At 59.4% G+C, this 22,326-nt stretch overlaps 12 protein-coding genes across 13 annotated transcripts; 7 read left to right on the top strand and 5 right to left on the bottom strand.

The window, feature by feature from the left end:
* Positions 1-446: 446 nt before the first annotated feature.
* SDRG_03113 (hypothetical protein) lies at positions 447-1,771 on the top strand. The gene has a single exon (XM_008608735.1). It carries the CDS (start codon positions 516-518, stop codon positions 1,668-1,670), a length of 1,155 nt encoding a protein of 384 aa, XP_008606957.1. The 5' UTR covers positions 447-515; the 3' UTR covers positions 1,671-1,771.
* On the bottom strand, positions 1,715-2,469 carry SDRG_03112 (ferredoxin, 2Fe-2S). The gene is made up of 4 exons (XM_008608734.1): positions 2,329-2,469; positions 2,146-2,282; positions 1,919-2,100; positions 1,715-1,871 (listed from the first exon to the last, which is right to left on the bottom strand). The coding sequence occupies exons 1-4, from the start codon at positions 2,439-2,441 to the stop codon at positions 1,809-1,811; spliced, it is 495 nt and encodes a 164-aa protein (XP_008606956.1). The 5' UTR covers positions 2,442-2,469; the 3' UTR covers positions 1,715-1,808.
* A 933-nt stretch (positions 2,470-3,402) lies between these two features.
* Positions 3,403-4,352, top strand: SDRG_03111 (hypothetical protein). The gene has a single exon (XM_008608733.1). The coding sequence runs from the start codon at positions 3,489-3,491 to the stop codon at positions 4,305-4,307; it is 819 nt and encodes a 272-aa protein (XP_008606955.1). The 5' UTR covers positions 3,403-3,488; the 3' UTR covers positions 4,308-4,352.
* Positions 4,353-4,360: 8 nt separating this feature from the next.
* On the top strand, positions 4,361-5,590 carry SDRG_03110 (hypothetical protein). The gene has a single exon (XM_008608732.1). The coding sequence runs from the start codon at positions 4,721-4,723 to the stop codon at positions 5,528-5,530; it is 810 nt and encodes a 269-aa protein (XP_008606954.1). The 5' UTR covers positions 4,361-4,720; the 3' UTR covers positions 5,531-5,590.
* A 579-nt stretch (positions 5,591-6,169) lies between these two features.
* Positions 6,170-7,870, top strand: SDRG_03109. Of its 2 annotated transcripts, none has more exons than XM_008608730.1 (2): positions 6,170-6,257; positions 6,302-7,870. In XM_008608730.1, the coding sequence occupies exons 1-2, from the start codon at positions 6,214-6,216 to the stop codon at positions 7,767-7,769; spliced, it is 1,512 nt and encodes a 503-aa protein (XP_008606952.1). In that variant the 5' UTR covers positions 6,170-6,213; the 3' UTR covers positions 7,770-7,870. The 2 variants fall into 2 exon arrangements, with proteins under 2 accessions (XP_008606952.1, XP_008606953.1); XM_008608731.1 differs by having other exon boundaries at positions 6,186-6,257; positions 6,305-7,769.
* Positions 7,871-8,438: 568 nt separating this feature from the next.
* Positions 8,439-10,001, top strand: SDRG_03108 (hypothetical protein). Its single transcript, XM_008608729.1, has 2 exons — positions 8,439-9,373; positions 9,419-10,001. The coding sequence occupies exons 1-2, from the start codon at positions 8,500-8,502 to the stop codon at positions 9,949-9,951; spliced, it is 1,407 nt and encodes a 468-aa protein (XP_008606951.1). The 5' UTR covers positions 8,439-8,499; the 3' UTR covers positions 9,952-10,001.
* Positions 10,002-10,421: 420 nt separating this feature from the next.
* Positions 10,422-10,649, top strand: SDRG_03107 (hypothetical protein). Its single transcript, XM_008608728.1, has one exon. It carries the CDS (start codon positions 10,428-10,430, stop codon positions 10,611-10,613), a length of 186 nt encoding a protein of 61 aa, XP_008606950.1. The 5' UTR covers positions 10,422-10,427; the 3' UTR covers positions 10,614-10,649.
* On the bottom strand, positions 10,608-16,233 carry SDRG_03106 (hypothetical protein). The gene is made up of 4 exons (XM_008608727.1): positions 16,032-16,233; positions 14,933-15,982; positions 12,660-14,886; positions 10,608-12,614 (listed from the first exon to the last, which is right to left on the bottom strand). The coding sequence occupies exons 1-4, from the start codon at positions 16,197-16,199 to the stop codon at positions 10,651-10,653; spliced, it is 5,409 nt and encodes a 1,802-aa protein (XP_008606949.1). The 5' UTR covers positions 16,200-16,233; the 3' UTR covers positions 10,608-10,650.
* A 1,124-nt stretch (positions 16,234-17,357) lies between these two features.
* On the top strand, positions 17,358-18,098 carry SDRG_03105 (hypothetical protein). The gene has a single exon (XM_008608726.1). The coding sequence runs from the start codon at positions 17,495-17,497 to the stop codon at positions 18,026-18,028; it is 534 nt and encodes a 177-aa protein (XP_008606948.1). The 5' UTR covers positions 17,358-17,494; the 3' UTR covers positions 18,029-18,098.
* On the bottom strand, positions 18,033-18,916 carry SDRG_03104 (hypothetical protein). Its single transcript, XM_008608725.1, has 4 exons — positions 18,833-18,916; positions 18,651-18,778; positions 18,433-18,603; positions 18,033-18,378 (listed from the first exon to the last, which is right to left on the bottom strand). The coding sequence occupies exons 2-4, from the start codon at positions 18,734-18,736 to the stop codon at positions 18,111-18,113; spliced, it is 525 nt and encodes a 174-aa protein (XP_008606947.1). The 5' UTR covers positions 18,737-18,778; positions 18,833-18,916; the 3' UTR covers positions 18,033-18,110.
* Positions 18,917-19,364: 448 nt separating this feature from the next.
* On the bottom strand, positions 19,365-20,872 carry SDRG_03103 (fumarate hydratase class II). Its single transcript, XM_008608724.1, has one exon. The coding sequence runs from the start codon at positions 20,836-20,838 to the stop codon at positions 19,420-19,422; it is 1,419 nt and encodes a 472-aa protein (XP_008606946.1). The 5' UTR covers positions 20,839-20,872; the 3' UTR covers positions 19,365-19,419.
* A 431-nt stretch (positions 20,873-21,303) lies between these two features.
* On the bottom strand, positions 21,304-22,166 carry SDRG_03102 (hypothetical protein). The gene is made up of 2 exons (XM_008608723.1): positions 21,817-22,166; positions 21,304-21,769 (listed from the first exon to the last, which is right to left on the bottom strand). The coding sequence occupies exons 1-2, from the start codon at positions 22,151-22,153 to the stop codon at positions 21,378-21,380; spliced, it is 729 nt and encodes a 242-aa protein (XP_008606945.1). The 5' UTR covers positions 22,154-22,166; the 3' UTR covers positions 21,304-21,377.
* Between the last annotated feature and the right edge of the window lie 160 nt (positions 22,167-22,326).

Here is a 22,326-nt window from a genome sequence, read left to right as displayed (position 1 = left end):
CGACTTCGACGAAGACGACATCGGCGCGCGGGTCAGCAGCTTTCTTGTCAAGGCCGGCCAAACGATTGAAGAACATGACCTCACTGAGAAGCTTGAAAACAGCCAGCTCAAGGCCATGCATTTCTATCATTTTGCCGGCCTTGACAAGAAAGCTGCTGACCCGCGCGCCGATGTCCTCTTCGTCGAAGTCGAGCGCGAGCGAGGTGTCGTTGACTGTGCAACGGAACCGGTCACACTGCCTCGGCGACTCGCTAGTGTACCGAAGTATGCCGCGGAGTGCAGTCTTCTGCAGGGTCCAGCCACCGGGCTCTCCGAGTCCATCTGGATGGATCGAATAGAAATACTGTATATCGGTTCAACTAGCTTTTTGTATGCACTCTGGAGACCACGGCGCGTCACCCTGCCGCGTCAACAGCTACGTGTACTTGTCTACGGGAATTGGTTAGACGGTTTTTGCGACGGGTTGCTAGCATCGACAGTTGCAAGAGATCAGGTTGCATCGAGCTACTGGCGCGATGCAGGAGGCGCCGCCGATGATCGACGACTCGGTGAATACGTGCAAGAGCTCGGTCTTCCTGCTGCTGCTGGCGGTGCAGATCGGCGTGCAGCCTGTCTTGATGGCGTGGTACGCTGCCGAGGCCACCAACGTCCCGCTGCGCATCGTCGTCATCAACGTCATGAAGGTGGGCCTTGCGCTCGGACCGCTGCTTGTCAGCGGACGCTGCCGGCAAGAGCTCTCGCAGTGGTCTCCGGCAATTGCGCTGCGCACGACGGTGCTGCCCGCCTGCATCTACGTCGTTCAAGACTACCTCAACCAGACGGCCGTCATCTTGCTCGACGGCGTCACGTACAACGTCCTCAACCAGACCAAGATCATCTGGACCGCGCTCTTTGTGTACTACATGCTGGGGAAGCGCCAGTCCCATATTCAGCTCGGCGCGCTCGTGCTCCTCGTCGCCTCGGCCGTGCTCATCGCGGTCGGCGGCCGCTCGGCCAATGCCGTCGTCGCCGACGAGCTCGCACGCATCACCGGCATGACACGTGCCTGCATTGCCGCCGTGCTCTCGGCGCTCGCCGGCACAATCATTCAGAAGGCGCTGCAGCGCGAGGCGCGTGACGCGTACGTCGTCACGATCGAGCTAGCGGGCATCAGCATTTTTACCAACGTCTGGCCCATTGTGCTCGGCGCGTCGGCGGAGAGCGCGTCACCGCTTTGGGATGGCTGGACGGGCCTGACGTTGGTGACGCTCTTCATACAAGCATGCGGCGGTGTTCTTGTCGGCTTTGTGATCAAGTACTCGGGCAACATCAAGAAGAGCTTTGCGGTTGTGCTCGGCTTGCTCTTGACGGCCGTGCTCGAGAGCGTCTGGAACGGCAAGGCATTTGGGGCACCGGGGTACATCGCCTCGATCTGCGTCATGCTGAGCACGCTCCTGTACACAAAGTACCCGCCAGCGTCACCGAACCCTGTCAAGCCGGGGCACGAGAGTCCTACCGATGACGACGACGAGACCGAGAGATATGGCGACGATGCTAGTGTGAAGAAGCAGCTCTTGCGGCCACGCGGCGGTCATCACCGCCAAGTTGCCACGGAAGGCGATGCAGTTGCGCCAGCCCTCGAGGCCGGTGAGCTCATTCCAGTCGATACGCTGCCTGCGCCAAAGGCGTAGCTGCTCTGTACCATACTGTATACACGAGGATCGTAGGCGACGAGTAAGAGTTGTAGGACGCTGCTAAAGTTATATAGGAAAACGAGCGTCTCTGTCGGATACCGAGGAGTTGTGTACGGGACCAAGGAGACGAACGACCTAGTGCGGCTTGGGCACATGTCCGTCCACATAAAAGTTGCGCGTCGCCGCAGGCAGCGTTACCTACTCGATCGTGAGACGTGTGCTCGCAGAACGAATCGAATGCATACGATCGCGTTGGCGAGCTCCTCGGTGACCATGACCTGGCAGCCAAGGCGCGACGTGGCCGTGAGCCCAAAGGCCATGTCGAGCATGTCTTCCTCGTCCTCGCAGGCTTCCGGAAGCTCGTCAAAGACGGGCTCTTCGAAGATCACATGGCACGTCGAGCAGGCCAGCGACGACTCGCACGCGCCTGCACACATCGTCAGGCAAAGGATGTGCATGGCACGAGCGGTACCTTCCAAGTCGATCTCAAAAGCGTGCGCGACGTCCAAGATCGAGGTGCCGACGGCGGCCGCTACCTGCTTGATCGAGCCGTCCTTGAGCCGAAAGTTGATCGGCACCGTGGGGCCACCGACGGGCGCAGCGCCGTGCCTAGCGCAAGCGGCATGAGCGCCGCCTCTCTACCGAAGGTGCGTACTGAAGTGCGATGGACGAGTGGAACGTGCGGCGGGCGCTGGCCAAGACGCGGCCCACGGCTGGTAGGCGACCAAGCATCATCGTCGGATAAAGAATTCGCTGCCAGCGATCCATGCTTGATGACCGAGGAGGGGACCCACCCTAGTAGGGGACCTACAATAAAAGGGGAGGAGGGTCCTGCAAAATATGGACTTCAACCGCCTGACAACCAAGAGTGAAAACAACGTGCATCTATGAGGTGTTGGCATTGGCCCATGGGTCGAACCCTCGGAACCATTCTTTTAGCTTCACTGCTACTACGCTCGTGCACACTAGAGTTAAGTGGTGGCCCTTGCTTGGAGATTTGTGTGGCTATCAAACCACAAGTGCTGAGTTTGAGCAGGATTTTGACCCACTGATTTTGGCCATTGCAAAAAATGATTGCGTGCGGTAGCTGATAGCGCGGACGGGGGTACGTTGCCGAACGAGTATTCAGAGTCGTTTTCCGAAGTGCTCCTTCGATATGCGGTGCACAACGTGCGGTACGGCGCCCGCCTCTCATGACAAAATGTTTGAAATCTTCTGTCTTGACAGTGTGAGTCGGAGCACATCGAACAGTTCGCACCATGAACACACAGGTTGGTTTGTTCTGCTTTCGTAAGTTAACCTATAAGAGGAACAGCTCGGGATGGACCCCAATCATGCTAAGCTTCTTCTTCACATCGCAGGCCTAAATTTTAGTTGGGGCAGGGTTGCTGCTTCGTAGACCGTAGTGGACTTGATGCGACCTCCCGCTATCATGACCCGCTATGCTCATTGATTGACACGCAATACTGTCCACGATCACACGTCCATCTCAGAATCGATTTCACGGCCCCGAACTGCCAGATACAGTGGGAGACCACAAAGCCTCACTCTTTCACGCTACTCAGACACCAAAAAGAGACGGATTGCAGTCCACAATTGAGTTTGAGGTCCATCGTTGCGATATCATTGGCTGAAATACAGCATAGATTAAAATATAATCGCGTGTGATTGGTCAACGCGCCGGTTCTGAAAACTCGACATCCCGCAGTTTTGAGAACCCATGTGGCATTCGATCGAAGCGCGGTAGAGTCGCCTCCAGGCCATTGTCGTCCACGTGCACCGCAGTCTCATTTGCGATATCGATCGCCTCGCATCATGACGGACAAGCGACTCTTCGTCTACAAGAACGAGGCGGGCTCCGAGGGCAAGGTCGTGTCCGTGAAGCCCAGTGATACCTTTGCCGCGTTCAAGTCGACGACCGGAAAGAAGCTGAGCATGCGCGCCAAGCGCATCTTTCTCGCATCAGGCGCCGAAATCCAGTCCATGGACGAGCTTCAAAACAACGACACCCTCTACGTCAGCGCCGGCGAAGCCTTCTACAAGAGCGTGCCCATGTCTTCCGGGCAAGAGACCATCCAGCTCTCCGTGCTCGGCAGCGGCGGCGTCGGTAAGTCGGCGCTCACGCTTCGTTTCGTGCGCGACTACTTTGTGCGGGACTGGGACCCGACGATCGAAGACGCATACCGCAAAACCATCGAGGTCCAAGGGCGCGTGAGCATGCTCGAGATTCTCGACACGGCCGGACAAGACGATTTCGAGTCGCTCCGCGCGCAGTGGATGATGGACAAGGACGCTTATGTGTTTGTGTACTCGATGGACTCGCGCACGAGTCTCCACGAGCTGCAGCCGTTCTTCGAGCTGCACATGCAGATCAACGAAAACAAGCGACCGATGCCGCCGATCATCTTGGTCGCCAACAAGAAGGATGTCATCCAGCAAGACGCGGCCAAGTGTCAAGTGCCGACCGAAGAAGGCCGCCGGATTGCCCAAGCGTACAACGCCACCTACGTCGAGACGAGTGCGCTCACGGGCGAGAACGTGCCTGCCGTCTTTGACGCGCTCGTGGGACTCGTCCGAAGGAATCGCACGGTCCGGCCAACACGGAAAAAGTCGCACATGTGCGCTATCCTGTAGTTGCTACGATGCATATCGTAATGGTCAGTGACGTGCTACATCCCATCTCGTGCCTTGAATCTAGCTCGCACAATCCCTGTCGACAGCAGGACGTCGCCGGCGATCTGCCGCCCCGCTTCTGCGTCGACGCCTCCTCGCCCATAGCTGCTTAATTGTGAGCGCTGTGACTTGGCTACCATTCCGCGCATAGAGTAGTGCGAGCGGGCGCCGTGGTACAGATCGGGCGCCCGTGACACCACGTGCCAAGACGGAGCTGGGCCGTTGCCGCTGCCGCTCATCGCTGCCGGAAGGCTTCGAACTTCGAGAGGCAAAATTTAATTTGACGAACCGAGGTGAAAGCCATACAAACACCAAGTTATCGGAATAAAACGCACTTTTGCTGGTCATCGCGTCAGTTTGTGTTTCGGGCCACCATGGAGGTCCGTCTCTTCGTCTACAAGAACGAGGCCGGGTCCGAGGGCAAGGTCGTGCCCCTCAAGGCCGGCGACAACCTTGCCAAGCTCAAGGCCCTCGCAAGCAAGAAGCTTGGCGTCAAGGCGAAGCGGCTCTTCCTCGCGTCAGGCGCCGAGATTCACTCGGTCGACGAGCTCCAAAACAACGACACGCTTTACGTGAGCGGCGGCGAAGGGTTCTACAAGTCGCTGCCGGCCGCGTCTGGCCACGAGACCTTTCATGTCTCAGTGCTGGGCAGCGGCGGTGTCGGCAAGTCGGCGCTCACGCTGCGCTTCGTCAAGGATTACTTTGTGCGGGACTGGGACCCGACGATTGAAGACGCGTACCGCAAGACGATCGAGGTGCAGGACCAGCTGTGCATGCTTGAGATCCTCGACACGGCGGGTCAAGATGACTTTGAGTCGCTTCGCGCGCAGTGGATGATGGACAAGGACGGCTACATCTTTGTGTATGCCATGGACTCGCGCACGAGTCTCCACGAGCTGCAGCCGTTCTTTGAGCTCCACCTGCAGATCAACGAGACGAAGCGAGTGCTGCCGCCGATCATCTTGGTCGCCAACAAGAAGGACCTCGTTGAGCAAGACCCGTCAAAGCGACAGGTCACGAGCGATGAGGGCCGGCGCGTCGCGGCCTCGTACAATGCGACGTACATGGAGACGAGTGCGCTCACGGGCACGAACGTCAACGCAATCTTTGAACAGTTTGTCGTCGAGGCGCGCAAGAAGCGCCTGCCACCGCAGAAGAAGCGCGGTCTCTGCTCTATCTTATAATATGCTATTGCTACTCGTCCTATCCTGCGTAATGTACTCCGCATTCGTCACTTTTGCATATCTGTGTTTTTCGCACTCGACTGTCGAGCCTTCGCCAACAAGTTGTTGCTTCCCCTGGACACTTTAGCTGCAACGGAACCCTCAAGCGCTCCTGGATGGGTCCTGCTCTCGCCACGGCAGTCATCCAAACAAACTGATCCTAGCGTAAACGCCTTGTGATGTCGCTTTGTTGACGCCCAAAGCAAGGAAGTACTATGTAGCAGGTATCGATCGTGGTGTCGAATGACGTGGCAGTTTCCCGTGCAACGAAGCCACTTTGTCTGGCAAGCATTTGAATGTTGCGTGACGTCTGCAGGCCACGCTACCACCCTTCATGCTAATTCTTAGTGACCAACTCGGCTCGTATTGCCCGCGTATTAACACGGTAGGACGTGGTGCTCATATGTGCTCCAGAGAGTCGTTGAGCGGGATGAACGAGAGTCTCCAGCGTGCGTGTTTATCCCCTTTTGCTCATTTTGACGTGCTCAACATTTATCTATACTGTCCTTTTTGATCAATATATCTCAGAACAGTCTCTAATACTATTGAAATACTGAACAGATATGCCAAAATTGAGACGAAAACGGGGTAGCACCTGAGTTTCACCTCGGGCCATAGCCAACCAAAGCAACGTACCTGTTGTGATGCTCGGCCGCGCTGTCCTCGCTTGTCGTTGCCCCGCGCTCAGGTACCGACGCAGTTACGATTACAGTCAGCATTACTCTTTGACAGTAGGCCTCCCATTGCAGCCTTCTCGACGTCGCCAGGCGTTCTGAAGCGGAAGCCCAAGCAGTGGAGCAAGCCCAACTTGAACGACCGGATCGCGTCGACGCAGTCGGTGTCGCGCCTCCTCGACGTGTACGCCAAAGACAATCTTCAGTTCACGCGCCTCCACTTGGCCATGACTGCGAGCCGCCTCGGGAAGCTGCGTACGCCCTACCACAAGTTTGCCGACGTCGACAAGCAGATCTTTCACGACCTTGCATCCGAGCTCACGCGCCGCCTGCCTGAGCTCACGGCGCGCGACTTTAGCAACGCGCTGCATGGACTCACGCGAGCGCGGGCGCCCGATAGTGTCATCTCCGCCTTGATTGACTACTTTGTCAGCGAAATGGACTTGGACGAGTTTCAGCTCACGGAGCTCAGCATGGTCGTGCACGGCCTCGCGTCCAACCGGTTTAGCGCCCAGTCGTGCGCTGCGTTCAACCATGTCGAAGACCGTCTTGTCGAACTCATTACGAACGACAGAGGCGTCGGACCCCAGCACGTCGCCAACATCGTCTGGAGCTACGCGACCGCCGGCGCCTACGGTGCGTCCGTGTATGGCGCCGCGGAAACCTACGTGGCCACCCATGGTCTGGACGACTTTAAGCCCCAAGAGCTCGGCAACTTGATCTGGGGCTTCATGCGGTCGCACCCGAACCACGGGTCGTTTGTCTTTGAGGCCGTCGCCGACCACCTCGAGGCGAGGCCGCTTCAAGATTTTACGACGCAAAACATTGGCAATATCGTCGCTGGCTTTGCAAAAGCCGACCAAGGCCTCTCGACAACGGTGCTCGAGGCTGTCGTGCAGCACATGACGCAGCGCCTGCCCGACTGGCTCGCGAAGCCGCAGAACCTCTGCAACGCGCTCTGGGCACTCGCCCTCTTTGAAGCGACCGACCTTGTGCCGCTCAAGAGCGTCCTGGACGGCTTGTCGACGGTACAACTGGGTCTCCTCGAGAAGCGACAGCTGTACCAGTTTATGCTCGAGGCGTCGCTGGCCTCGGACGCGCCGCTGACGACCTTGTATCCTTCGCTCTACGCGGCGACCCGAGCTGCTATGATGGCGGACGACAGCAGCCGCGAATCTGGCCGCAGCGCCTTTGTGCCCGCGGGCCTCGATGCGGTGACGCGGGCGTTAGAGGACCGTCATCTGCATTTTGAGATTAACGTCATGACGGACATTGGCTACACGGCGGACGTCGAGGTGCACTGGCCGGTAGCCGCGCACCGCGACCATGGCGTGCTCATCATGATCGATGGTCCGTCGCGCTACTGGAAGCGCAAGATGCGGCTCCGATCGCGCATGAAGAAGCGCCACCTCACGGGCAGCGGGTACCACGTCTTGAGCTTCCCGTACTTTGCACTGAGCGAAGAGACCATTGACGCCGCGCTCGACGAGCTCGAGCGACAGCTGACACGGGACCGCAAGGCGTAGCTTCTCACATCGAATATCTTTTGTTTTCAAGAGTCGGCGATGTGACAATGCGTAAGTAAATGCAATTTGCAAAGACTCGAGACATCTCGGGACCACCGTCGAGCACGAGAGCCGCGCGGTGGGAAGGGGCACACGACCCACCGTCGCAGATCCACCGAACGTTCCCGGCGCAGTTGGTGTCGGCTCTATGACCGCGAGCGAGTAGCTCCGTGACGTGGCTGCCTCTCGTCGCTCGGAAGGCGACGCGTGGCGATCGGACTCGTTTCATTGTAGCCAACCAGTAGAGATTGCACGCGTTTCAGCACAAGCGAACCGAGGACTTGGGCTGCGAGCTGTCCGCACAGCGCGCCACGTGTCCGCCGTCCGGTGCAACAGACCAGGGACCTTGAACGGACGTGGAGAGGCGCCGGTGCCCGAGAAGGATCAGGCTGCGACGGCGGCTTCAAGAAAGGCTTGGCGCGCAGCATTCAGCGCGCGATGGTGACGTATACCACGCTACCCCTTGCGTCCCTTTGCGAGACCCTGCGTCACTCACGCGTTTCGCGAGTTTACCGGCTGGCCAACCGTAGGTTATAGTCTTAAAACCCACGGGACAGGTGCGCTAAAGATGGGGATTGGCTCGTTTCGAACGCGCGCCATCAAGTTGACATACATTGCACTCTCCAAATCGTTTGACGGTAGATACTACATACCGACTACGTAAGCAACCAAGCAGCAGTGAGAGATAGAGATGGGACCGACGACGAAGCAGATAGCGAGGACCGCGCGCGTCCAACCAATCGCCGCCGCCAAGCCAGGCCCGAGCCGCCAGCACGTGCAGGTGGCGGTCCGCATTCGGCCGATGGGCAGCCTCGACCGTATCGAGAGCGTTCTCAAGGCGCCGACGCACCCCCTCGTACTTGTGCCGAGTAAGAAGAAGCAACTGCAATTCGATTACGTTTTCGACGACACGGCGACCGACGCCGCCGTCTTTGCGCCGGTCGAGCCGCTCTTGGCCTCGTTTCTCGCCGGCTACAACGCGACTGTGCTCGCGTACGGCCAGACAGGCTCGGGCAAATCGTACTCGATGGGCAGCGACGGCGTGAATCCCCGGGGCATCATTCCATTGGCGCTCGAAGCCATCTTTGCGCAGCTAAAGGGCGACGACGCATGGGCTGCCCATGTGACGTTTTGCGAAATCTACGGCGACGACGTGCGCGATCTCTATGCCAAGCAGACGCTGCTCAAAGTCACGGATGCACTGTCGCCCGTGATCGTGCAGGGCGCTGACGACGGCCACCGGCGCCTCCTCGACGGCCTTCGACACCGCACGACGGCCGCGACCAAAATGAATGCTACGAGCTCGCGGTCCCACGCGATCTTCACGTTGCATTTGCAGCAGCGCAACGAGTGTCGCAGCTTGCGCTCCAAGCTCCATTTTGTGGACTTGGCCGGCTCGGAGCGGCAAAAGAAGACGCTCGCCGAAGGTCTCCGGTTTCGCGAAGGGGTCAACATCAACAAAGGCCTCCTCGCGCTCGGCAACGTCATGAACGCGCTCAGCGAGAAGAAGGCGCACGTGCCGTACCGTGACTCGAAGCTCACGCGACTGCTCCAAGATGCGCTCGGTACACCTCCAAAGCACAGCATGAACTGACACGAACGCAAATTAGGTGGCAACAGCCAGACATTGATGCTTGCCTGCGTGAGTCCTGCCAAGCGCCATTTGAGCGAGACGCTGAATTCGCTCGAGTACGCCCAGCGCGTGCGTAAAATCTGCAACAACGTGTCGCTCAATGCAGTGCAGTCGGACTCGCCGGCCATCGCGGAGCTCCGCCGCCAGATCGATGCGCTCTTGCTCGAGAAGACCGCGCTTCAATCGCAGCTCGTGGCCCTTGTCGCGCAGCAGCAGGCGACGCTCGGTCTCCCGATCGCATGGCACGCACGCCAAGTCCATGCATTCTTCCTTGAAGCGGCGCCGATCGTCTGGGATTTACTATGCTCAGCGTCGCAACGGATCGAGCGCATCTCGGTCCAAACGGTGCTGGCGGTCGCGGCCCACCCGCGCGTGCGCAAGGCGAAGACCGACGTTCAGCGCCACCCCGTCGCCAGCGTTGTTGTCCTGTGGATCGCCAACGTCGGCTTTGTCTTGAGCTGCAGCGCCATGTACTGCGTCGACCTCGTACTGCCCCGCTTGCTCACCTAGTCGGCAACGGGTCTCGATACATTGATACAAACAAGTTTATATTTATCGTACGTCTTTGTGTGGAAAGAGTGGTCAACATCGCAGACCATGCAGCCTCTCTGTGCCCGTACGATAGGGCTGCTGCTGCTCGTACTGCTCGCTGCCGCAACGACAGCATCAACGATGGTCGAGCCCCGTGACGTCGACCGCCTCATTGCCGCTGTCGAGCTCCGATTCCAGCAGCTGCAGCAAGCGAGGGACCGCGACCGCTTCAGCCGTATCTGCACTTTCTAAGTAGCGTCGCAACGTCTTGCATGTCGTATTGTTCAAGCCACGGCTAAATACATGAGCCAAATCCTTCCCAGAGTCTGATTGCGAGAGAGCTCGGGCGCTTTGTCGCCATACGAGAGCGCAGGTGGTTTTTGGTTTCGCGCCAAAACCAGACGGATCCTTTCAGTTTCCTGCCTGCGCGCCAGATTTGAATTTGACGCACCAGAATGGTTCGCGCGCTCCACACCCTCCTCTTGCTCGTCGTTGTCGCTTGCCTTGCGGTTGCCAGCGCCGACCCGATTCCTCCGCAGGGTGACTCGGGAGAGCCGACAGAAGACCCGCGCGCGCGACTGCAGAAGCTCCGCGACCACCTTCTCGAGCTGCGCAATCGCGATAGCCGCCGGGCGTTGTAGCTTAAATGAGACCGAATCACATTGCACATTACGTCCTCTAAGATTTCACGCGAAGCGCCTCGAGGAGACGCGTCGCGAGCGCACACACGGTGGGCTCCGACTCCTCGGCGAGAGTTGCGGCGGTCGCGAGCACGTCTTCCTTGTAGACGACAAACGCCACAGGCAATGGCCCGTCGCGATGGACCAGCGCCAGCAGCGAGGTCGTCGCAGCCTTGCGCACGGCCATGTACTTTGGGTCGCGCATACCGTCGTCGCCGACACACACGGCGACAAGGTCGGCGACAACTTGTCGGTTCTCGAGGACCCGCCCGTCCACGCCCTGGAGCACGCAGCCGAGGCAGAGGAACACCGATTCGCGGATGCTCCAGACGTGGAAGCGAGGCGTCGACAGGACCTCACGCGTGAGCCACGACAGCACTCGTGTTTGCGCTGCGATTGGTGCGTCGGCCAATGTCGGCGGTGACGACGGCCACCATGCACCGAGGGCTTCAAACATGCGCTTGATCACGAGCGGTGGCACGCTTCTCGGTGCAGCTTCTTGCTCGTCCTCCTCGAGAAAGAAGAAGCGCTGGAGTTGCTCAAAGGCCGCAAGAGGCGGCGCGTCGGGGGCGACGGCAGCAACGGCAGCGACGCTAACGATCGCACTCTCGAGATACGAGACATCGTGGCTGCGGCGGGCGCGGTCGCACTCGTGCAAGAGCAGCTCCAAGAGGCCATGTCGGTCGGTACCGTTTTCGCGTTTCGCGACGTGGACGAGTGCCTCGAGGACGACGCCCTTGCCGCGCCAAAGTTTTCCCGGGATCGCTGCTTCCAGCGCAGAGAGCGTGGCCGACCACGACGCTATGTACGGCGCATACGAGGGCTCGGTGAGTGTCTTGAGCGCCAGTGCGCCTTGCTTGCGCGCCTCCCACGACAAGTGCCCCACGAGCGTTGTCGCATACGATAGCGCGGCCGTGATGTACCGCGACGAGTACGACAGTGTCGGCGGAATGCACTCGAGCACGGTCGTCCACGCTGCACCGAGACCCGTCGAGTTGGCAAATTGTCCTGCAAATGCGACGGGAAACAGACGCTGGCACCAGTCGTCGTCAGAAGTGGCGCTGGCACTGCTCTCGCGCGTCGGCGGCAGTTGACGCAGAAGCTCAGCAGCCGCGGTCGCCGTGACCCAGCCGTAGCGACCGAGGTCCGTCGTTGTCGTGCTGCCAGCGTCGGTCGCAAATACAATGGACGTCGGCACAGCAAGGAGCGCTTGGGCAACGTACGCGTCGACAAGATGCGTTGGCACGAGCTTGGCGACATACGCAGCCGCCCGGCCATACGCGCGGACGACAAGACCATCGCGCAAGCCGTCTTCTTGGGCCGCTGTATCGGGTCCGTCGTTCTCATTGCTGCCATCACGCGCCTCAGTGAGGACCATATGGGCCATGTACGGGGTGAAAATGGACTTGAGGAGCTTCTCGGCGCCACCGCTGGACCGCATCTCGTGCGGCACGTCCGCGACGAGCGACACGACAAAGTTGGCGGCGCCGACGCGCGTGTTGAGACCGACGCCCGACCGAAGCGTCGTGCAAACACCGGTGCAGAGTGTGCCCACGATGTCCGACACGATGTTGCTGTGTTCACGAGCCAATTGCGAGAGCTGTGCCAAGCACGCAGAGAGGAGCTCGCCCACGGGACCGGCCTGACTCAACGACACGCGGAGCTTCTCGAGTTGGCGCTTGTCTTGCACGTGGAATTGCGCGTACTGGAGCTCGGGCATTTCAAGCGAGCTCATGCACGCGAGGAGTGTGATCGGGAGCGTTCTGAGATGCGCCTGCAGATGGTGCGGCGGCAGTTGCTGCACAAGCCGAAGAAGGTACCCCATGCAGAGGCCCTGGCATAGCTTGTTGCTCGAGACAATGCCTTCGTCAACAAGGAACGGCAGCACCGCGTCCACGCACGAGACGTCGGCCGTCGCCACGCGCACACTCAGCTCGCCCACGCACTTGACGAGCTTGATACCTACGACAGAGCATAAGAAGATAACCCAGACGCGATTGAGCGTACTAGCAACGACGACCGACTCGTTGACATCGTCGACGGCGCGTGCGGTCGCCTTCCAGAGGTCTCGCAAATACGCAGCCACTTGATCCGCCGTCCGTCCTTGAAGCAGCTCGACGAGAGCGGCGCATGACGCCTCACGGTACTTGAAGTTCTTGCTGGTCGTGCGGCCGAGAACATGTGCCATCAAGACCTCGTAATACTCGTGAACCAGGTCCGGCTTGGTCGACTTGAGCAGCGTCCAGAGCTGGAGCATGCAGCCGCTGATCTTGGGGTTCGGGTGGGCTTTCAGAAGAAAGAGGCGCGGCACAAGGCGCGACGCGACCGCCGACGCATGCCACGTCACTTGGGCGCGCTCGATCTGACTCTTGGAAAACGCCGTATGCAACACGTCGAGCTGCAGCGGCGCTGCAATGAAGCGCGAGACGCCGACCGTCACGGGCGCTCGGAGGGCGCCCCACGTCGGGTCGCTCGTGCAGAGATAGAGCAGCGTGTACATGACACTGGGGTCGCCGACTTCGGCTGCGACCGTACTGACTTCGCGGTAACACGCATTTTCGATCGCATTGGCCGCCGAGGTCGCGTCGTCGGCGGTTGCCGTCGGTGCTGTCGCCGCCGGCGCGTTTAGGAAGGCGCGGTAGCACTTGAGGCGCTTGAAGAGCGTGTCACTGAGCTCGTCGGGAGCTGACGCCAGCGTATACAATAATGTGAGCGATTTCACGGCGCACTCTTGTGTGAATGCGTTGGCTTCGTTGAGCAAGTCAATCGCGCTGTCATGGATGGAGGTAGCCGTGCCTGGACGCCGAATGAACTCGCGCCACGGTCCATCCGATGTCGCTGCCAAGAGAATGCAAAAGAGGTACAGGGCGCCGCTGGCCTTCAAGTGCGGACTCGGCGAAGATAGCAGCGTTGTTACCTGGGACACGAGCGACGTCAACGGCGCGTCACGGCTGTGGCCCATGGCGACGAAGAGCTGCCCGATGCCATACTGAAACGACACGTCTTTTCGGTCACTGTACGCCGTGATGAGCGCCGAAGCCGTCTCGTCGACAAGGGTCGCGGTGTCGTCGTTGTGGTAGAAGAGACAGGCGAGCGACTGGAGCGCGCGCAAGTGGAGACGATCGATGGTTTCGGCCATGTCGGGATCTTTGGACGGTAGCTTGAGCACATCCAGAAGCACGGCCAGCATGAGTGGAAGGTTGGCCACCGATTGAGCGGCAGCGAGCGCGCCCAGGACTTGTGTGTAGGCAAACACATGGGCATACTGCAGCTTGGCGTCGTGAGCCGATAAGACACTGGCGTGGCCGAGCAAGAGAGGCTCTAGCGTGCGTTGAAGCAGCACGAGCACGCGCGATGCAATGCCGTCGTCCAAATTGCGCAGCGACCGAGCGAGCATGCTCAAGGCTGAGAGGGCGCCGTGACGCTCGGGCCAATGGTCGCTCGCAACGTGCGCTTGCAGCTCCATGGCGAGACCGTGAGAATCGATCTCGGGAAGCTCGAGGAACCCGATTGTAATCGCCACGTGCTCACGGACCTCCGCGTTTTCGACAGAGAGCAAGATGGCGACCAGCGTGCGTAGCTGCTCGTGGAGAAACGGTCGTGCCGCGGGAAGGCCCGCCAGTTGCACCAGCGCCTCGGACGCAACGAACGCCTGACTGCCACCGGCCCCGATGAGGCCTATGCATGCCTCGACAAGTGCATTGACGTCTGGGGGCATGAGGCCAGCAACATCGCTCGCCGCCAAGCACGCCAAGTAGAACTGCAGTGTGCCGCGCAAGACTGCTTCAGACGCCGTTGGTGTCAGCATGGACGCTGGCGAACAAACGGAAACGACGTTGGCGAATGGCGGCAGTGGGGTCTGCATGATGGCAGCGGCGCAAATCTCCCGCACTTGGTCGCTGGCATCGCCTGCGAACCGCAGTAGCACCCGACGAAGGTACACGTCCCCACCAGGCGACTCCGTCGCGTTGGAGAAGAGCAATTGGGACGCCCAAAACGCGAGGATGCCGCGAATGCGGTCAAACTTGGGCTGCATAACCGACGACGCATCGCCGAGCTCGTGGATCTCGCGCTTGATGGTCGCTAGCACGGCAGAAGGGGCCGAGCCACTCATATAGGCAGTACAGAGCGTTCTCAGGGCCTCGAGACACACGCTGCCGGAGCGCGACTCGTCTTCTTCGCGCATTGCGCGGTACAAGAGGTGCTGGAACGGCTCAGCCGACGCCGCAATCACCTACGTCATTTGTGACTACACCTAGAACAACACGTGAAAGGCGTACTGCTGGACAACGTGTCGCAAGAATCGATAGACTGGAGTAGACGCCGTGGCGCACCGAAGTGCTGCACTCTTGGTCTTGCTGAAGCTTCATGAGCGGCGTGTATAGCACGGGCCCGAGCGCCGCGACGACCATCGCCTCGTCCGAGTGACTCAACGTCCAGACACAAAAGTCGATGCCAGCCTTACGGATCGGCTGTGTGAGCGGCTTGGCCGTCACGTTTCCAAAGAGGAGGGTGCATATGAGTTGCAGGTTCATGGGAAAGACGTTGGCTGCGGCCTTGGAGAGACACAGCAGCGGTACAATATGAAGAGCAACAGCCTCGGGGAGCGGCGACCGGTCGTTTAATAAGAGACCTCCAAGCTCAGACGGCGCCGACTGACCGAGAAGGCTCCGGGCAAAGAGCGACATGGCCGCTGCGTTGTCGAGCATCTCGAGCTGGTACTTGTGAAGGCGGTCGAGCTCCTCTCGGCAGTACGTGCTGATGGTGTGGAACTCGGCGGTCGCACCAACCGCAAAGTGCAAATACCACAGCGCGATGTCGACGCCGTCGGTGCCAGCAACAACGCCTTTGAGAAACTGGACGACCTTGAGCTGAATGTCGGTGCGCGACGCCTTCTCCAGCGAGAGAAACTTGGTCCGCTGGAGGCGCTCGCTGCGCGCAGTCGAGACGGCGGGACACAAGAGCACGTCGAGGAGGTAGTCGAGGAGGACTTGCACGTCATCGGTCGACGCGGGGACGCGGATCGGCGTCGATGCCTGAAAGCGGAACGAGTGCAGGAGGAGGCGAAAGAAGGTATCTTGCACCGACGCGCTCTTGGTCGCGAGTCCGCTCAAGAGCGTCGAGAGGATCGTCATCTTCTCGTCGTCGGGCTGCGCGGGGAACCCGAGCTCGAGGAAGAGCACCGTAAAGTTGCGCGCGTACGCAGCGTTCGTCTGCACGAGGTGCTCGGTCGGGTCGAGGAAGGCCAGCAGCGGCGCGAGCGGCAGCATGACGCGCATGGATGGAAACGTCTTGAGGCGCTTGATGAGATGCGCAAAGATGTCGAGGATCTACAGACGCAGGAAGCATGAAGGTACTAGGTGTCCATGGCGCCGGTACCTTGGCAGTGACCGAGGCCGCGCCTGTCTCGATGAGGCGCTGGAAGAGCTGGGGCAAGAGCAGGCGCAGGACGTCGCAGAGCTTGTCGTCGTCGGTAAGGCCCAGGCGCAGGAGGACACGGTCGAGCTCCGCGACCCGCGCGGCCTCGTCGTGCTGTCCATCGTCCATCTTGCAATATGTATGTCGGTCTCGATCCCAGCATATAAATATAGGCCAGCGACAAGTATCAGTATCAAATATGCCACTCGCACGCGGTCTAATTTCTTTATATACAGACGCAATTGCATATTATTTCGCTTTTCTACCATAGAGCCCTTCGTTTGCAACACCCAACAAAACGTCGCGAAGGTTTGGCACGACCTACACTCTACTACCTGGAGTGATGGACTGGGATCTTGACCGTTCGTGGGCTGCTTGGCGGGCACCTCGGCGCTGTCGACACGGCGTCGTTGCCATGTGCTCGGGTACAAGCTTCCATGCGCAAAATGCAATGGAAGACTTGTCACGCCCTTGCACCCTCGGTACTGCAAGTTTGGGGCCAGCCAGCCTCCCACGGCGCCGCAGCTATTACATGTCGTCGCCACCAGAGCGGATCTCGCCGGGACGTGCACCGATTCCATTCGAGGAGATTACGCATTTCGCGATTGGCTGTCCTTCCTTCGATTGCACCTGCGTCGCATTCGCTCCGAGCACGTGGCGACGGCGCATGCGGCTGTCGCGTCAAGGTGTACATCTCTCCAACACACGGATGATGTGGGAGCACAAGACGCTGAACAGAACAAAAGGCCTGTCAACAGACATGCTTGCAGCTGCGTTCCCAAGGTCGATGCATCATCTCTTCACCTCGTTTTAGGTTCCTTGGAGTTGGGTTCTTCGCAAGCTTTCGCAATTGATCGTGGCATGTCTTCAAGGATGCAGCGGCTACTCGAGAGGGGGCAATGGCCGGAGACGGAGCGGCCGTGTAATGGCCGTGGCCTCTCGCGTCAAGGACGCGACCACCGCCGATTGGTTCGCCCGCCACGCCCTTCAGCTATCACATTGCCGATCGCATCCGGCGTCGCCGAGGTGGCGTTCATAGGACTGGCGCCATTGGGAAACACCACCTTTATGGAACCCGGCACGTCATTCGGGGTAAAAATGAGCAGAACGGCTCGCATTTTAAATATTGGCTTCAATCCAGTGTCCAACCCATGATTCAATGAACGACACCACGGTCACGGACGTCAGTAGGTCGGTCGCGTGTCGTACGTGGGCTGTCCACCCGCATCATGTCGGCTTGCCATCTTGGTCGGCCACGTCGAATCATTGAATAATTCGTCGCCGCCTCGCAAATTGAAGTTCGGCGGTGTTTCTAGAATCACTCAACATTCCGTAGAGGGGGTGCTCGAACGACCCCTTGAATGGTGATATGCATCTGGCACTAAATTTTGGCGTCGCAGACAACGGGCATTTCTTGATTTGCCATGCTGCGCTCGACCCTTCTCCTCGCCCTTGCCCTCTCGTCCGTCTCGGCGGCGACCGTCGAGGTCTGCAACGCGGAGCAGACCAAGTCGTGGACGACCTTTCTCCAGACGCCCGTGGACGCGTCGTGCACGAACGGCAACGCCGCGATCACGCTTCCGACGCAGTTTTTTAGCGGCAACACGACCGATTGCCCGAACCAGACGTGCTTCACCTTCTTGGAAAACAAGCTCGCGGCGCTCCCGATGTGCTCTGTGAACGGCTCGTCGACTGACCTCCATGCGGCCTTTTCCAAAGCCAAGGCCGCGTGCTCGAACGGCGGCAAGACCACCAACTCGACGACTGCGCCCACCAACTCGACCACCGCACCGACCAATGTGACGACGGTGCCTGTTGTGACGACGGACGCGACGATCACGACCGTGTCGCCCACGACCAAGAAGCCCACGACGACGACGCCTGCGCCCTCGGGTGTGTCGGCGACCACGCTCTCGGTCGTCGCCGCCACTGCGACGCTCGCGGCCACGATGTGGTAAGCAATGGCGTATCGCGGTGTCCGCTTATCTTTATATAAACCCTGTGTAATACGACTCTTCTTGACGACCATGCTATCGCCGACTACTTGACACTCGTGCTCGAGATGGTCGTGTATGCAGGAGTGTGCTTGACCTTGGTGCGCTTGAGCGGTCGCTGCGAAGGGCTGTTGGCGCCCCGCGAGAGGCGATACGTCATGGCCGACGATGCCTTGACGACGATGGGCGAAAGGAGCGACGGGGTGCACCTGTTGTTGGGGCAGATGGTGCTTCGACTGGCCTCGCCAGGTTTTTGCAGCGGTACAGCCATGGCCACCCGTTCAACTTTGGCGCGACGTACTTGCAAGACAATGCTAACGAACCCATCCCCATGATTATTGGTTGCAGCGAAAAGCGTGGAGCCGCACCTCGTGCGATCGAGGTCATTTGCAGGCGTGCTGCGCTGGCGCTGGGGCACCCACTGCGTCACCTCGCGCGTCGCTTCCGAGTAGAGCGCGACGCCTTCCATTTCGACGCCGTAGACCCACACTTTAACATACCGCGCCGACTCGCAAGTGAGGCTGGTGGCGCCAACGTACCTACGAAAGATCACTCACATTGCACATCCTGGTGCAGCGCCACGCACCGCAGGCGTAGGCTGACGTTCGGTGTTGCATCGTCTGCACCCGGAGTCGTGGCGACGACGACCTCAAAATCCCCGACGACCCGCATCCTCACGCTGGATCTGTAAACAAAGGGGGTGCTCTCGCGACCCTACGACGAAAAGATACGGCGCTACAGAAAGGACGGAGCTTCCAATGCATCCACCTTCGATCCTTCGATTTCCGGATCGCTCGCACACGTTTGCTGCAAAAGCAGAGTCCGTCGCACCCGGTATGACGCATAGTATGCAACGAAGCTTCCTGTCAACGACGAGCCCTAGTCGAGTGGGTGCAGGGTCCTCCCTCTGCCATGCAGTGACGTTATGAGATGCTACCCGTAATATTTTATGTAAAACAGTATCTATTGTCAAGGTATATGATGCGGCCAATCAGAAGTGGTTTTACCACTCGCGTGCACCAATCCAATAGCTAGATTCTAGTATCAATTCCACGACGCCATGAGGGAGCGAGCATCGGGAACGGCGAACCTTGTGCAACATGATGCATCAAGTCTCGAACCGACATCATCACGGTTCTACAGACGGCGCTGCTTGATGTCGTGATGGCGGCGGCGACGACCTTGGACCGGGCGACGACGGCCCTGATGATGCACACCACTACTCAGTCTGCTGTCCCCACTAGCAAGGTTAGCGCTCGTATCGTGCTAGCACTGACTTTCCTTTGATACGCCCCTTGACTGCGCGAGCAATAGCGTTGTTTTTTGCTAATATGTTGTTATTTCTCGGTCGAGGATTAGTGCTGCAGGCTGCCAATCATGTTTTGGGGCACGACCCACTCGTCGTACTGCTCGGACGTGACGAGGCCGAGGTCCATCGCCGCAACCCGCAGCGTCGTGCCTTCCTTGTGCGCCTTCTTGGCGATCTTGGCGGCGTTTTCGTACCCAATGTGCGTGTTGAGTGCCGTCACGAGCATGAGCGAGTTCTCCAGATGCGACTGCACGACCGGGAGGTTGGCGACGATGCCCACAACGCAGTGCTTTCGGAACGAGTCGCACGCGTCGCCGAGGAGCTTGGCACTCGTGAGGAAATTGTAGATCATCATGGGCTTGAAGACGTTGAGCTCAAACTGACCGCTCATACCGCCGATCGCGATCGCCGCGTCGAGACCAATGACCTGCGCGCACACCATCGTCAAGGCCTCGCACTGCGTCGGGTTGACCTTGCCCGGCATGATGCTAGAGCCAGGCTCGTTCTCCGGGATCTGGATTTCGCCAATGCCGCAGCGCGGCCCCGACGCGAGGAGCCGGACGTCGTTGGCGATCTTCATGAGCGAGACCGCGAGCTTCTTGAGCGCGCCCGAGCCGCCGACGAGCGCGTCGTGGGCCGCGAGCGCTTCAAACTTGTTGGGCGCCGTTACGAACGGGTGGCCCGAGAGCTCCGAGATCTTGGCGGCAACGAGCTCCGAGTAGCCCGCGGGCGTGTTGAGGCCCGTCCCGACAGCCGTGCCGCCGAGCGCGAGCTCCGAGAGGTGGCTCAACGAGCTTTCGATCGACGCCACTGCGTGGTCGAGCTGCGCCACGTACCCCGAGAACTCCATGCCCATTGTGAGCGGTGTCGCGTCCATCCAATGCGTGCGGCCAATCTTGATAACGTCAGCAAACTCAACCGACTTTTGATGCAGCGCGTCGCGGAGCGCACGGACCATCGGAAGCGTGTGGTCCACGAGGAGCGAATAGGCGGCGATGCTCATGGCCGTCGGGAACGTGTCGTTGGACGACTGCGACTTGTTGACATCATCGTTCGGGTGGATGACGCGCGGCGTGTCGTCGAGGAGGTCGCCGCCGTTGAGAACGTGCGCGCGGTTGGCGACGACTTCGTTCACGTTCATGTTGCTCTGCGTGCCCGAGCCGGTTTGCCACACGACGAGCGGGAATTCATCGTCGAGGAGTCCGGCGGAAATCTCATCGCAGACGCTGCTAATGAGCTCGAGCTTGGCTTCCGGAAGCACGCCGAGCTCAAAGTTGGCTTGGGCCGCGGCTTTCTTGAGAATCGCAAACGCGCGGATGATTTCGAGCGGCATGCGCTGGCCGCCGATCGTAAAGTTCTCGAGCGACCGCTGCGTCTGCGCGCCCCAGTACCGGTGCGCCTCGACGCGCACGTCGCCCATCGTGTCGTGCTCAATGCGGTACAGTGTCTCAGCGCCGTCAACCATGCTCGTGTCTTGCGGCGTCGATGGAAAATCCCCAAATGCCAACGCCCTTCAAGAACCACTTCAAGACCAAGATCGCCACACCGCAGTATTTTATTCGGCAACTGCAAAACATTGGAAACTTTGTAAGCTATAAAATAAAACAGAGGACAGACTTGGTTAAGTGCGGATGACGGTTGACATGGCGGCCAGATCAAAATGATGTCATCACGCTTTTATGCGAGGGCCAACGGTCGAGGATGGATGCGCGCCAAGGACAAGCAGCGCGCGGTAAAGCGCCTATACCAACAGAGTTATACACGAGCTTCTTGGGTGCTCACGTTGCTGATCGCTTGCTGACGTGTCTTCAAATGCCACCTAGTTCGGCTGCGTTATCAACGCACGACGGGCGGCGCTGCTTTGTAGCCTGCGTTCTGGCAGCTGCCAGGTACAATACTATGTTGCGGCTACTTCTTGGCCCGAACCGCATCCAGCACAAGATTCGTCGGCCATCAACTCACGCGAGCGATAGGGTCTCGACGGATGAACGTGAATTACAACATCTAGAGTTTTTTCGCTGCAAAGTCCAAGTGCCGTTCGCCGTGGAAGAAGATGTGGTTGCTCAAGTGGTCGCTCGTGAAGAGGTCTTCGCAGATCATGGCCCCGATGAGTGTGCCCCGCCCGGGCTCAATGAGCGACCCGACAGCCGCGCCCAGCGAAGCGCCGGCAACCGCCAACACGCACCGATGGGCGTTCTTGACGCTGGCTTTCGTAACTTCGGCGAGCGTTGGGTTGCGTGCAAGTAGGTAGACCTGCTCGACGAGAAAGATCGCGAGGTGCGTCAGGAGCGACGCGCGCGCCGTCGTCTTGAGCATGAGCTTGGCAACGAGCGTCTTGTTCTGGTATCGAATCATCTTGCGCAGCGATGACGTGTACAAGTTTTTCATGAGCTTGCCTACAGAATGGTGCGTCAAGATGTGGGCAGCGGCGACACAAGGGCACCTGCGAGCCGCAGCGGAAGTGCCTCGACGCAGTAGGCTTCGAGCATTCGCGTGGCGGTCACGTAGCTGACAGCGCGACCGAACGACTCACACCACGGAATGATCGCGTACGTGATGAGCGCGTTGTCTGTCGCCTTCTCTTCGTCCGGGCTGCGCCGAAAGATGCCATCAAAGACCACGACGACGCAGGACGTCCAGGCCGTGTGGCGCAAGGCGTCTGCGTGCAGGTGGGCCATGAAGGCCTTCTGGTCGCGGAGGTAGTTCTTTCCTCGGAGCAGCACGGCGACGTCCTTGGCGGCGCTTGTGAGCGCGCGGGCCGACGGCTCCCACACCTCCATGCTGTTGCAACACAAATTCTACTACACCACACCGTGCGTTTCTATTTACCACATTGCTTCGACTTGCATTTGGTATGTAATGACGACGTGAAAACCGTGATATTGATGTGAACTGGTGAAGAATAAGGAGCCAATGGCATCAATGGAACGGTTTCAGACGCGGTTGCGCTTGC

The sequence above is a fragment of the Saprolegnia diclina genome (assembly GCF_000281045.1).
Source record: "Saprolegnia diclina VS20 unplaced genomic scaffold supercont1.7, whole genome shotgun sequence".
NCBI classification, from domain to species: Eukaryota; Oomycota; class Saprolegniomycetes; order Saprolegniales; family Saprolegniaceae; genus Saprolegnia; species Saprolegnia diclina.
Note: the sequence above shows the minus strand (reverse complement) of the source record. Positions and strands in the feature narration are given on the sequence as shown.